Below are 16,187 nucleotides of genomic sequence, written 5' to 3' on the forward strand. Positions count from 1 at the left end.
TATCCAGCCATTTCCATACATCCTCTGAAGGTGAAGCTTTCCAAATCTCAGCTCTTACCTTCTTTCCACCCACAGGCCCAACACCGCCTGGAAGTCACCAAGGCCTGGAGCTTGTACCCTCTGAAGCCACAACATGAGCTCTACCTTGACTCTGTTTAGTTATGGCTGGAGCTGGAGTGGCTGGGATGCAGGGTGCCATATCCACAGTCTGAACAGAGAATATGGGCCATGAACCTGGCCCAAAAAACTGTTTTTCCTCTGAGGCCTCTGGGCCTGTGATGAGAGGGGCTGCTGTGAAGGTCTCTGAAGTGCCCTGGAGACACTTTCCACTTTGTCTTGGCGATTAACATTTGGATCCTGCTAACTTATGCAAATGTCTGCAGCTGGCTTGGGCTAGAATTCCTCCCCAGAACATGGGGTTTTATTTTCTACTACATGGTCAGGCTGTAATTTTTTCAAACTTCTATGCTCTACTTCCCTTTTAAATATAAGTTCCCATTTCAGACCATCTCTTTTTTATGCAAATCAGTTAGGCTTTTAGGAAGGGCCAGGCCATATCTTCAACACTTTTTGCTGCTTAGAAATTTATTCCAACAGACACCCTTTATCATCTCTCTCAAGTTCAAAGTCTCACAGATTTTTAGAGCAGAGGCAAAACGCCACCTGTCTCTTTGCTATAACATGGCAAAAGTGGCCTTTGCTCCAGTTTGCAGTAAGTTCTTCGTCTCCATCTAAGACCACCTCAGCCTGGACTTCATTGTCCATATCGCTATCAGCATTTTGGTCACAACCACTCAAAAAGTCTCTAGGAATTTCCAAACTTTTCCACATCTTCATGTCTTCTTTGGAGCCCTCCAAACTGTTTCAAACTCAGTTACCCAGTTCAGAAGTTGCTTCCAGATTTTCTGGTGTCATCATAGCAGTGCCCCACTCCTGATATCGATTTTCTGTACTAGTCCATTCTCACACTGCTGTAAATACAAACGTGAGGCTGGGTAATGTATAAAGCAAATAAGTTTAACTGACTCACAGAAAGAGAGTGAGAGTGTTGGTGGGCAGTGCCACATGTGTTGAAACAACCAGATCTTGTGAGAACTCTATCATGAGACAGTACTGGGGAGATAGTGCTAAACCATTAGACACCACCCTCATCATCCAATTACCTCTCACCAGGCCACACCTTAAACATGTGGAGATTACAGTCTGACATGAGATTTGGGTTGTGAAACAGGCAAACCATATCAAAGACTATATCAAAATACAAGTATGCACATGACCTATGTACACTTAGGGAAAGGGTTACCTGATTAGTAACAACCTACTATGATAATGGTTTAAGAAATATGCATAACACATTGAAATTAATGTAAATAATTACTAACTCAGTATTATTAGAACACTAGTGTCCTAATGCTAGTAATGTGTCCAAATTGAAGCTGGACATTAAAATCACCGTTAAAAACAGAATTTTAGTTTTCATTTTTATTGTTTCCAATTCAGAATCCCCAGAGGGTAAACCTGAGAGTAGATATTTTACAAGCATGTTGGTAATTCACTTCATGTGGCAACTTGAAACTAATTGCTTGACATTTATCAGAACCAGCTGGAGTATATGATGAAATGCACATTTCTAGACATCATGGCAGACAAAATCAGTAGTGTCCCCTAAAGTGGGCCCCTGAGTTAACAATTTTAGCAGTTTTCTCTAGAAAATTGTACACACAATAAATTATGAATACCATTGCTGCCTTTATCAAATAGTATGTAGCTATATGGGGCAAAATTAGACTCTTTCCCTCTCCTTCCTTTCTTCCTTTCTTTCTTCCTTCCATCCTTCCTTCCTTTCTTCCTTCCTCCCTCCAACCCTCCCACATCCCTCCCTCCCTCCTTCCTTCTTTCCTAACTTCCTTCCTTTCTTCTTTTCTTCCTTCCTCCCTTCCTCCCTTCCTCTCTTACTCTCACTTTGTCAGCCAGGGTAGAGTGACATGAGCATGACTCACTGGAGCCTCAACCTCCCAGGCAAAAGCAGTCCTCTCACATCAGCCCTGCAAGTAGTTGAGACTACAGGCACATTGCACACACCACCAGGCCAGGCTAATCTTTATATTTTTTTGTAGAGAAGGGGCTTCACCATGTTGCCCAGGTTGGTTTTGACTCCTGAGCTCAAGCAATCCTCCCAGCTCAGCCTCCCAAAGTGCTAGTAATATAGGTCTGAGCCAACCTCACCTAGCCTGGACTTGCTTGCTTAAATAGTAAGGAATTTATTAGGAAAATATTGAATTAATGCAAGTAATATTTATTAAAATCATAAACTATTGGTTTTTATAAATAAGTTATACATTTATTCTCTTTAATATACAATCAAGTTACTTGGTGAGTTCTTCATAAACAGTAAAAGGAAATATTTCAAAGCCATGTATATTGTTTCTTATGACTCACAAACAAATAATATTTATTGTCAAAACTCTAAACACATTTTATTTTTATTTTATTTATTTTTTATTTGTTTTTTGAGTTGAAGATTCACTCTTGTCGCCCAGGTTGGAATGCTAGGGTGTGATCTCAGCTCACTGCAACCTCCTCCTCTGGAGTTTAAGCAATTCTCCTGTTTCAGCCTCCCCAGTAGCTGGGATTACAGGCATGAACCACCACACCCAGGTAATTTTTGTATTTATTAGTAGAGACAGGTTTTCACCATATTGGCCAAGCTGGTCTTGAACTCCTGACCTCAAGGGATCAACCTGCCTCGGCCTCCTAAAGTACTGGGATTACAGGCATGAGCCATTGAACCTGGCCACATTTTATTATGTATAGTCAAAGGTTAGTTTCCACAGAAAACATTCAGGGAGAAAAACGTGTATTTACAGCTACCTGCTATATCCTAGGCTTTCCTATTTTATTTTTATCCCAAATTGAGACATTTTATTTCTGGCCCATTAATAAGTTTTTCCAAAATAAGGGGTTTTAAAAGAATAAGATAACTTTGTGCTTAATTTATTCTTAAATTTTTTAAAAATATTATCCTTGCCCTAATATTTCTTCTGACATTATACATTTTTCCTATATTTGAATTCTTTCTTTTTCCAACTTTTCTTCTTTAATTTGTATGGCTTTGCACTTTTCTCTTTTAAAATTATTTCTGATTTTTTTTTTTAGTTTGAATAATTTTGTGTATATTCTTTGTTATTTGTTTCTCTCTTTTGTCATTGAAAGACATGAAAACTTCTCCGAAGTTTGTAAACCAAAGAACATTTACTTGTACTAAACAAGGAAGCCTTGAAAACTTCTTCAGATTTGCATTTTTTTCCATTTGTTCTGTTTTTACTCATAGCATTTATAATTTTTATTCCCTCATTAATCCACCCTACATGTTGGGAGGCCGTGACTTGACAACTCTATTTTTTTTTTCAACAATGAAAAGGGCTGTCAAGTTCTTCGTATGGCTAATTAGCCACAGTGGAAGAATATCCACCTACTTTTGCCTCTCTGAATTTGCTTTGGAGAGCTATGACACAAGGCTATAAAAATCTGTGTTATAAAACATCCTGGTAAAATGCTAGATCCTATCTGTATTGTTTGATATCATCTTGTGGTATGGCCCAAGAACTATGTTTATCATATTACCATTCAATAAAATGTTACTGATAAAAATCAAAAATAAATGAAGCTAATTCAATTTATTGCTGGGTATCAGTATGAATTTTATCATATTTTGAATACATCAAACCTTACTCATTTTTATGTATCTCATGTTACTAAATGTTGTTTTTATTTAGTTTTTCCTATATTTGAATTCTTTCTTTTTTCTACTTTTCTTCTTTAATTTGTATGGTTTAGCACTTTTCTCCTTTAAATTTATTTCTGGCATTTTTTTAGTTTGAATCATTTTGTATGACCTTCAGGTGCAGAGAGTAGAGGAAAACGTAAGATACAGGATGGATGCAATAAAGTCAAAAATGATGCAAGTCTTAAGAAAATAATTTAGGATTCTACTTTGACATGCCAGAGGAGGCTTTATACAAAAAGTTGGGATTTGGGCAGAGATATAAAGAACGTGTGGGATTTGGGAAATGGGATTGGGAGCTAAGGAGGCTTTCTAGGCAAAAAGAACAGATAGAGAAATGGCATGGGGAAATGTAGGAGGTGGGGGATAGGTAAGTTTAAGCAGCATACATGGTGATTTGGGAGAAATAGAAAGTGTGTTGGAAGCACCAAGGATACCTAACTGATGGAGAGGGAATGATAGACTCAGGGATCAATAACAGTATTTATTGAGCTCATGCTATTTGCCAGACACTTAGCTGAACATGTTGCATGTCTATCCAGTGTAATTCTCATAATAGTAGTATAAAATAAATATTCAGATGTACCCCATTTCGCAGACAAATAAATGCAGAATACGGAATGACTTCAAGAACTCAGAGGAAGAAAGCTAAGTGGATGAAATTGGAGTGGTGAGGAGAATAGCAGACAGGATACGTTTTTTAAAAAACTCAAGATAAGGAGACTCAGAAATTACACATGGAATATGGCCAAAAAAAGCCAGAAAATAAAACTCACTATGGGAAATAATGAATAATGTTTTTATTTTAAGGCTATATTCCAGAGCATTTCCCAATATGCTCAACTAGTTCAATGGACTTTTAAACTCGACTGTTTTTAATATTTAGCTTAATCTCTCTGAGAAATGTATTTTAATATTTTGTAGATCTGAGTCAAGCTAATGATTCTATTTTTGCCTTTGTCTACTTAGCTGTTAATATTTAATAAGATTGAACATGATGACACCCAGTCTAATTGTGGTCTTGGCTAACCACTGACTTTATATTTTATCAAAATTTTTGTTACTTAGTGTTTTATCTTTTGTTTAATCAGGAGACTCCTTTCACTGTAAAGGAATAAATAGGTTCTCAAGTCTTTGAAGCAAATGCTTAGCTGCCAAGACTCATAAAAAAAATTGTCTAAACCTCTGGCTCCTTAGTCTCCTTAACAGATGGATAGGGGTAATCAAAAATCAGTCTTATTAATATCTCTTGTTTGAAATTAGCTTCTGATTCTAATCAGTACAAAGTATGTCCTCTTTAAAAATTCATTAAAAATAGAAAAAGCAACCTGAATCAATATGCAGACCATGATATAAGAGTTCTGAATTATGCCATTCATGTTGGCATAGGAATAATGGCAGTGAAAGGACTGGCAACAAATTTACAGACTAATTCTGTGTCATTATTATCAGTTTGCTATTATCCCATCCACGAACCAGACTTTAACATTGTATAATTCCAAATCTAGAAACTAGGGAAATATTTGTCACATTTAGAGAATTTCTGTTATGAAATTAGTAACAAAAAGGGGTATCTGTTTTTACATGTTCTTTCCTTTTTCATAACTAGGTTTGCAAGCAATATCCTATAAAATATACATTGCTCTTTAGTTTGTAAAGTACAAACTCAAGCTTTCAATTTAATAATTATGCCTTTAAAAATGATAAGGGAGGTAGCCCAGTTAAATAAAATAGTAAATTGCAGTTCAAACAGAAGTTCTCCTCCTATTGCTCACCAAGAAAACAGGGCTTGTCTACATCCAACAATTCTGAAAAATTTTCACCACGTAAAGGAGGTATAATAATCCGAAATCCAAGAAATGTCTCACACAGAAATTAAAAATGATTTCAGTGCTGTGGAGTTGGCCAGCTGCCCCTGAGCAATGCATACTGTGCTTAGGACTTGACTGTTTCATAATATGCTGACCTTCAGTAAAAATAATGACAATAATTATAATACCTGAAATATGAATACTGCATAACAGTACCCATCAAAAGCAAGAAAGCTCATATCATTTTGTTTTACTCATGCATACACATTTGCAAAAGAGGCATCCCAAAACTTCATATTTATTTTTCTAAAATCATGTCAATTTCTTATTTATTTCAGGCATTACTAGAGACTCAAAATTTACTGCGCACTCAGGTTGCAAATTTTACCTTCAACCTTGGATTTTCAGGGAAGTTTTACCACACAGGTAAGGAGCTTTGTGTTCTCAGGCAGCTACACATAAATAGGAAATAAAATTTTGAATGATCCATAAGTAGTAGAAATAGATTCTCAAGATTGATTATGAGAAAAACTTGGGGACATTATTTGAGTAGCCAAATCCAAAATCAATGAGCATATTTACTTTGGCAAATACTGTTAAAATCCAGGGCAAAAGAGGAAGGGGATTGACTTTTTAAACTCATTTTTAAAAAAATAGAAATCATAACCACTGTTCTGAGTATGACTGTGGATCTTGTTTCTCAGCACAGTACGGGTAGAAGGCATAGCAATGGTGGTGATGATGATGATGAAAATACGAATAATAATAATTGACAGAATTTTTAAATTATCAAATAGTTGATGTGATAGATACTTTTGTACCTATTATTTTCCTTTGGAAAACATCTGGTGATAGAGAGAAACTTACAGCCTCAATGAAATGTAACGCACACTAAGGGTCATCTTGCTAGTTTACCTTCCATTGCAGGATTTTTTTACCTAAAAAAAAAAAAAAAAAACCACTAATTTGGCCCAACATAGATTAAAACTATCACAATCAGACTTGTATTTATTTCCATCTCTATCCACCCACAATTGTACTTCTGTTTAGTCTCAGCCTCTCAACAAATTCTCAAAATGTGATTGTTATCCACGTGCTACTGTGTGCTAATATTTCTTACTTTATTACTTACCCTCATCTCCAAATGTTGACTTTTATTTTCTGAATATTAGCATTGAAACAACTGGAACCATTTTAGAGAGGTCTACGTTAATAAAATTGATTGTCTTTGACAAAAAGAGTACTAAACTATGTGTTGTGGCCTGTATTAGGGGAATACCTATAGTATGCTTCTATTTGTGTATCTATGCTGTGAACTAAATGCTTTGTTTAGAACTTCTCACTGTTGTTGTTTCACAGCATCTTAGTCAAAACATTTCACAGCATTTATTCTGTATGCATGTATGCAATATATTGACCCATTAAAATATTCCATTTAAAGGTAGTCTTTAGTTTTCATAAATATCTTTACTCAATGAGGCTTTTTAATGTAAAAGCTCAATATGGTTTATCAGAATATTGAAATAGCAATGTCTTCTTGGCTTTTACTTGAGATACTTTTTTTTTTTTAATTTATGCATTCAATATTTATTCTTTTTTTTCGTTTTTTTTTTATTTTTTTCCCATTTATTTATTTTATTGCATTTTAGGTTTTGGGGTACATGTGAAGAACATGCAAAATTGTTGCATAGGAACACACGTGGCAGTGTGATTTGCTGCCTTCCTCCCCATCACCTACATCTGGCTATCTCCTGCTTTGAAACCTGTAAATCTACTTAAAGTAATAGAAGGAAAATTAGTATGTAGACCAGTTAATAAATCAAATGATCGCATATTTTAAAAGGATATTTTGCAGAAAGAGATTTGGGTCATGATGTCTGCACAGGCAAAGCAATTTCAGCTTCCAATTTTGAAAATAGACATGGTTTTGTAAATCTTTTTCAAAAGCCCCTTCAATAAATTATTTCAGACCTAAGAAGCTCTGCTTATGAAGTTATAAAGCAGATAGCTTAAAAGGCTGTATCTACTCATGCAGAGGGAAAAATTATGGGATTATTTGGAGTTCACACACAAACAATACTATTTTGTTTTAAATAGCTGTATAATGTAAGTAACGTCATTCTTTTGGCTGAAATATATCTGGATAACTGCCTCAGTTTTTATTTACTTTTCATATTGATACCTATTAAACCTGCTAAACATTTGCAAAGTTAATGTTGATAGAGTTTATAACAATTCCCATTTCTTCTTTAAAACACTGAACATGCACGCGGTACACAACCACTGGGAAATGAGAAGCACACCAGTCAGTATCACAGAAATAGTTATTGAAGAAAGGCAGCAAAAAAGAAAGGTGTATTTTCATTATATTTTTTAAGAAGGTGTTATTGACTCTTTATGTTGAAACCAATATAACAAAAATAACAGAATAGTTTGCATTGTAATACTGTGGTGATAACATACTTTAGAGAATAAGAAATATTTATAAATTTATAAATTTTGGAAGTTTAATTTCTTTCACATCAATATGTCATTTTTATTTAATTGATATATTTACTTTATTTGTTGGATCACTGAAATGCACCTATAATGTGTTTCAAGAGTGCCATTATAATTATATTGAATACTTATTAATGCACTCAGGTATATCAAAGTTTCTTCTGGCACTGAGTTACATAACAGTGATACCCTTTCGGATATCAGAAAGATGTGCTTCACCCCTATCTTGTCACATTTCTATCCAAAGATTTCACATTATAGAAAAAAGATTGCAAATCAAGGAGGTGCATTCCTTACGTGTACACTTGGCTGTGATATGTAACCATGAGGAGATGGCCTTGTCGGACTGGACTGACTATCTCAGTTCTCCCCCAGAATGATCTGATTTCCCAATGCATGAAGATGCTGATGGATGAGACTCACTGTTTTGAAGACATTTAATCACATATGCCCAGTGTAACAATGACTCATTCTGCATTTTTAGACTGCTTCACTTATTTGTATTTCTTACGTATTCCTTCCTGTTCTGTTTCTCTGTCCTTCACATGCTAAAAACAATCTCACCGCAAAAGGGCATGCCACTAAGCTTTTCCTAAAGCCATTCACCCACAGGTGCCAAATTGAAAGAGGAAGGATACAGTGCTGATTAAAAGGCAAAAATAAATAAATAAATAAAAGCATGGAGTTTAGAATGAAATAGTAGAGTCTGAAAATATTTAGAGCTTGAATGGAATTGCATAACAAAAGCTCAATTGAAAAATGGAGATATTATAGTCTTCAGATGCTTTCTTTGAAAGAGGAGTTGCCCACTATATGATTTCTGGTGACAATCATTACTGTTCTTTTGAATTAAATGTGACCCAATCAATAATTAATTCACGAATAATGTTTGCAAATTGAATTAACATTTAATTTGGTCTTTTCCATGAGAGATTATTTTATTAAAAAAAATAGCATTTTCTGTAAAATCATTAACATTCAAGCATGACAGTATGAAAAGTGTTACATTATTTCCCCTTTTGTGGGTGTGTGTGTTTTTTTTAAATTATTTTCTGTGTAGCGTATTAGTTAAAAGACTAGATACTGGTAACAAACTGTGTTCAAATCCAGACTCTGACATTTTGCCAGCTATGTAAACAAAGTTTACTTAAATTTTCTGTGCCTCAGTTTATATATCTACAAAATGGGGATAATAATATATCTTTTATTAAGGAGCAATGCCTAGCATGTTACAAATGGTATGTAAATCATTATTATTATTAATTTTAAAATTATTTTCATATGACATTCAAATATTATCAAAATGTAAATAGTAGGCAATTCATATGGCACTATTTTCTAATTTTAAACCGTGGGTAGCTTTTAGTCAATGTTTATCATCCCACAGTTGTTTATATTTAATATAATATTTAAAGTAGTTTATTCTATGCCCATATATATGGAACCATGCCAGATTCAATGTACAAGGAAAATTAGGAAATATCTTTAACATTAAGAAATCATAATTATAATATTTTACACAAATTACACAAATATAAGGTAGAAATTTTTACAAAAGAGAAAATACAGACACTGAAATTTTATACAGACACACACACATACACACACACACACACACACACACATATATATATATATCTTATTTTAATGCAATAACTGTACTTTTAAGGAAATTAACCTACAGGTCTTTCTAAAATTATCCTTATTTTGGCAAACTTAAAGAAATTTTATAAGCATATTTTTATCTCATAACACAGATTCTCCAAAAGTGATAGTAAAGGAAAAAACTCTTCATGTATTTTACTTCTGAACTGACATATTTTTATTCACTGATCATCAGGAAATGTAAAAAAATAATAATTTTTAAATAAAAGTAAAATGTATTTTTTTCATTCATAATTATCTAGACCAGGATCTCGATCAGATTCAAAGTGCAAGTTTTAATTTGAACACAGATATTTTAATGGTCTGTTACTTGTGCTAATCTGGTCACATACAAACTACAAATGATATTTCCACATATAATTTAAGTATATTTAGATATAGAAAATTACGTGTTTACAGAAAGCACAAAATGTAATAATACTTTCATCTAGTTGGAGTTAAAATCATTTGAGATTCTGCTGCTGTCCTCAGTATGGCTTAGTATCTTATTTTTTATTAAGCTGTTTCCAATGTCATAGGTTTGCCTCATGTGGCTTTGAATTATATGACCAGCATAAAATAAGAGAAAAGCTGACAGAAGTTAATCCATGGTGCAAACAAAGAAAGATTTTAACGTACTATCTGCCTTTCTGAGGCTGTTTATACATTAACATAGTCTCTAATATATAAAAATTCCTAAAATATATGATCAGTCATTCATCTGTTTCTATCAATAGTCCACAAAATTTTCTTTAAATTGAATAATTGACCTCCTACCTGGTCAAGTGTGCATTATGTGCTTCCTGCCACTTGCAATAATGATCAGCAGAATTTGAAATGAATGGAAGCATTTTTCAAACACTCTGTATTCAAAACACAACAAAATAATTTCAGGAGTGTGGGAGAACTATCAATACTTTCATCATGTGTGACATAAAGTAACTCTTTCTAATCTATGCCTCAATTTGCTAAAATATGACCATGAGAAACATAGGTAATATAAACACTTCATCTGAGGGAGTGATAAACTCTTCTTCATTTGAATTTTAAGATCCCATATTCTTAATATATTAACAAAAGTCAATGAATTATGAATCTGTAATACTAACAGTGTTAGCTAACAACAAGAATTAAGAATTCTTCTTTTCATCTTAATTATAGGACTTTATTACTTTCCAAAATTTCTAACAGAAACAGAAATTTCTTTACTCTGTAGTAGCACTGATGGTGCCAAACCTTAATTAAACCTGAAGGTCCTTACAACTTTCGAAGACTATGAATTATGAACTGTATTCAAGGAATATACATAAAAGAAAGAAACTGCCATGTACTTCAGTGGCCATGTTGAGCTGCTGAATCCACTGACTTTGTTAAATTTAGACTAAATTAAATTATTCATTTATTCACTGCTCTGGGAAAGTGGCATATTACAGTACAGGGTAGAGGAATCCAGTCCTTGAGTGTATAATCTAGGCAGGCAAAGATTCTAAAAAGTGTGAATAAATTTAAATTCAAAACACAGCAAGCATAAAGCAATAGATAGAATTTTTAAGGAGATCTTAACATTCAAAAAGTGCTTACTGTTTGCAAGTCACAATATTAAGTGCTTTAATAAATCGATCTCATTGACTCTTGGCTAAGACCTTGTAAAATAGGTATTTATAATCCCATTTTAAACTTAGGACCTGGAGAAGGTCCTAAGGACTTGTCCAAGGTCACATAGTTAATTAAGTGGCAAAACTAGGTACTCTTCTCCAGGTACTGAGTGACACCAAATACATGCTTTAATCCTTTCATGGCACTACTTTCATGACCATGGATATGTTTGTTTTAGTACACACAAATGGAACATTCAGAGAAAACTCTTATAACAATCGTTAATATTTATTCCCTAAATTTAAGTAAAAAGAATAAAAAAATCAAACACCCATCTGTAAAACATACTACTTTATGAAAGAATAGACCAAATAATACACCCCACACTATAAGCCAGGACTTACTGTTTTACTTTATTTATATAGTTACATAGTAAGAGAGCAAGCAGGAATTAATTCTTACATTATTGATTCACAACATTTGTAAACTGAGCTGAATATAGTAAAATTATACAAAATCATACCAAAACCTTATCATTTCATTTGTGTATATTCTTGGCTAGTTGCAATATAATTAATTTCCTTAGAAGTAAATTGTTTTTTTTCTTAACTATGGCATAACAATATTTTTTTTTTTGCTTTTATTTCCCATGTATTGGGTGATGTTAAAAAAAATTTCCCAAAAGAAGAAGAAAAAGAAATACTAGTTTTAAATTCTCAGGTCACATTTATATTATAAACAGTTATCGGATTCATTGTTTAGTTTTTATGAAATATGTATTTTTAAATGGGAAATTTGATATGTATAACATTAAGTGAAAATGTAAGCGTGCAAAAGTAGTACAGCAAGAGATAAACTTTTAAAATATAAGGAGGAAAAGATTTTTGAAAATAATATGAAAATGTTTTCACTAGTTAACTCTAGAAGATGGTCTTGTAGGTTTTTTGTTTTTGTTTTTGTGTTTGTTTTTTGGTTTTGTATATTACTTGCCTGTGCTTTCCACATTTCTTTAATAAGCATATGTTATTTCTGCAATCAGAAAAAAAAATTAACAAATTTTATGAGTTAAAATTTATGTTCAATTATTTGAGAATTATCCTTAAAATATAAGGATATAAAATACCCTTAAATTTTAAATTAAACAACTGTCTGACCTGGGGTTAGCTGTGCCTACCCACCCTGTCCTAATCCCAAGTCTTCTTGCCTTTGATTCAGTTTAGACTGTGGTCTTTTTTTCTGATTAAAAAGCCCACAGAATTGGATATATATACCAGGAGCATGAAAAATAACATAAATCTGACAAAAATAACCTTTAAGCTAGTCAGAAATTTTTACTAAAGCTATTTTAACTTTGTTTTATAGGGACTGAAGAGGAAGATGAAGGGGATGACCTTTTACTTCGGTCTGTGGATGAGTTCTGGTGGTTTCCTCACATGTGGAGCCACATGCAACCCCACCTCTTCCACAATGAGTCATCTTTAGTAGAACAGATGATTCTCAACAAGGAATTTGCACTGGTGAGCACATTTTATTGTGGTATCTTTTGAACTATAAGTTGCGATGTCATAGTGGAAGTGTAAAATCAATGTATCAGGTTGAATACATTAGAAATCGAGTAAAATATAATATCAGGGTGCATCACATATATTGAGGGTACATACAACTTTGTGATTATTTTGTTTCAGATATGTGTGTTTATGTATAGGATCATCATGTGATTATATATGAAATATATTTCAAAAAGTAAGGTATTTTCAGAAAGCTGTCAACTCCTGTTTTATAAGGTGATTATCCTTGCATCTATAAAAACCAAAAATAGTAAAAACTTCACTGTATTCCCAGCCTAATATAATTAACCATTCAAAAATCACTTTTTGCTCAACATCACTAATCATTAGAGAAATACAAATCGAAACTGGAATATCTCATTCCAGTCAGAAAAACTGTTATTAAAAAGTCAAAACAACAGATGTTGGCATGGTTGCAGAGGAAAAGAGAACACTTATGCATTGTTGGTGAAAATTTAAATTAGTATAACCATTGTGGAAAGTAGTGTGGCAATTTCTCAAAGAGCTTAAAAGAGAAGTACTATTTGATTGAGCAATCCCATTATTAAGTATATGCCAAAGGAGTATAAATTGTTCTACCATAAAGATACACACACAGATTCATGACTGCACTATTCACAACAGCAAAGTCATGGAGTCAACCTAAATGCCCATCAACAGTAGATTGGATGAAGAAAATGCGGTCCATATACACCATGGAACACTATGCAGTCATAAAAAGAGAATGAGACTATGTCCTTTGCAGCAACATGGATGAGGCTGGAGGTCATAATCCTAAGCAAACTGACACAGGAACAGAAAACCAAGCACTACATGTTGGCACTTAAGAGTGTGAGCTAAATACTGAGTACACATGGACCCAGAGAAAGGAACACTGGACACTGGAGCCTACTTGAGTGTGGAGGGAGACTATGTAAATACTACCTATCTGAGACTATGCATATCACCCGGGTGACAAAAATAATATGTACACTGTACCTCCATGACACAATTTGTCTGTATCACTAACCTGCACATGTACCCCTGAACTATTCTTTAAATAATAGTTTAAAAAATCATTTGTTGCAAGAATGAAGGAAGAAATGAATGAGTTGAATGTCTGGAGCCATGACTCTAGACCCAGTGGCTCTCATATTTTAGTACGATCTATTTCACCTAGAAGACTTCTAAAACTCAGACTACTTGGCCCATTTCTAGAGTTTCTGATTCAGTAGATCTGCAGGGAGGCCTGACAATTTACATTTCAGAAACTTCGTGGATGATCCCCACAATTCTACACTAAGAATCACTTGCTCTAAACTAGGGGCTGGAAAATTATGACCTATGAGCCAGATGTGGAGTGTTACTTGCTCTTTATGATCCCTGAGCTAAGAAAGTCTTTTTAAACACATTTCTGAATAATTCAAATCAAAGGTAAACAATCAAAGAAACAATAATATTTTTGTGTCACATAAAAATTATATAAAGTTTACATTTAAATGTTCATAAAGTTGTATTAGAACACTGCCACACTCATTCCTTTGTGAATTGTCTGCAGCTGTTTTCACATTGCAACGGCAGAGTTGAGTGGTTGCAAAAGAGATCCTAAGGTCCACAAAGCCTAAAATATTTTTATCTCGACCTTTAAAAAAAAATGTTTGGTCATCCCTGCTCTAGACATTCATTAAGCCATGTATTCCTTTAAGAATCTAACAAAAGACAGAAACATTTTCCCTAGAAAAATGTTCAGATGGACATTCTCACATCTTCAACCGGTGGGACATAACAATCACAAGGGGTTTGTGAATTCACCAAAGACCCTAGTTCCTAGTTAGGAACTCCTACTTAAAATATGTTGTTATGATTTATAGTACTATGTGATTACTGATGTCTTCATTTTTTCAGCCATCTTTGGAAGCATAGCCCCAAAGACAAATTAGTTTATTTTATAAAGTTATGCCCAGTTGTTATGATAATAGCTCATCATTCTTTGCACCTCTAAATTCCCAGACAAGTGTCAGGTCTGCACACAGGATTCTTACTAGTAAATGTATAACATATAAAAGCAGTTAAAATCAAGGACTTAGGCATCAGACTGTCTGTCTGAATCCTCACCTTCCATTGATGGTTGCTGACCTTGAACAAATTACTTAGATTCTCTGTGTCTGTTTCTCCATTTACAAAACTGAGTTGTTATAATGGTAACAACTACCTCATGGGATTGCTGGAAGGATATACATAATGTGTTTAGAGCAGTGGCTGGCACAGAGTAAGCATTCAATAGTGTTGATTAACCAATTATAACCTTTCTAAATATAGATGAGCATGCAGTTACATTTTGATTTTAAGACATCTAATTTTTTTTTAAATATGGATTTACAAGAGATCATTTTTTACTTAACTTTTAGGAAATCTCTCATGAATGTTGTGCTGCTTCATACCATTATAAAATTTAGATAGTTTTCATTTCAAAAATACACTTACCTTGAGTAAGAATGCTAAATTCTCTTAGGACAGTTACCTTGAATATAAAACATGTTTATCACCTGTCTTAAACCTCCCCTACTTCATTCCACTCCACTTCCACTGTGGAGCCTTACTCTTTAGGAATATAGGTTATATTTCATAATGGTTGATTTCACCTGTTTGTGTAATTTCTTCTTTAAAAGCCGTGCTGAGAGCTCTGGGAAGGCTCAGATGTAATTGCTTTTTAATGAAATGTTGAAAGCTATTTAGAGTCCATTCGGAGTAATTACATTTGTTTAGTCAGCGTGGCTAGAAACTGTACTTATTCCTATAAATATATTTTGTAACAAAAAAATCTTATTTTATTTTGCATAGTCAAAATATTACAACTAAAATAAAGTCCATTAAACATACATCATACTGAAATGACACAGTCCTTTTCCTTCTGGAGTTCAGCTCAATAAACCTCAAGACTCTTCAAGCAGTGACATTCAGAACCCCACCTTTACTGTCAACATGGCATGACAATACATGTGCTATCCAAAGATCCAAGAAATATATCTCTTTCTTATTAAATTAATATCTTTTCACATCCAGCTGACACTTTAGAACCATCAACAGTATCAAGATAAGATAGGATAGCAGAAACCCTAAATGACATATCTGTGGACTAAATTTTAGTCCTGACTGCTAGTAACAAGTTCTGACAAAACTGGCAACTTATTTAATATCTTTACGTTTCACTTTCCTCTCTCGAAATAGTAATAACTCTCTTTTTTTCATTCTCTAAACTACAAAGTTTTTAGATAATTAATTTACATCAACTCATCTGCCAACCAA

General features: G+C 33.5%; 1 protein-coding gene across 2 annotated transcripts in view; it reads left to right on the top strand.

The window, feature by feature from the left end:
- Positions 1-16,187, top strand: part of LOC116560909 (bifunctional heparan sulfate N-deacetylase/N-sulfotransferase 4) — a 285,389-nt gene that overhangs the window by 132,310 nt on the left and 136,892 nt on the right. For both annotated transcript variants that reach the window (XM_032292470.1, XM_032292471.1), the window contains exons 3-4: positions 5,934-6,021; positions 12,697-12,851. In XM_032292470.1, the coding sequence (XP_032148361.1) occupies positions 5,934-6,021; positions 12,697-12,851 (243 nt within the window). The remainder of the gene's footprint in view (positions 1-5,933; positions 6,022-12,696; positions 12,852-16,187) is intronic.

The sequence above is a fragment of the Sapajus apella genome, unplaced genomic scaffold (assembly GCF_009761245.1).
Source record: "Sapajus apella isolate SASKATOON/1434 unplaced genomic scaffold, GSC_monkey_1.0 scaffold27, whole genome shotgun sequence".
NCBI lineage: Eukaryota > Metazoa > Chordata > Mammalia > Primates > Cebidae > Sapajus > Sapajus apella.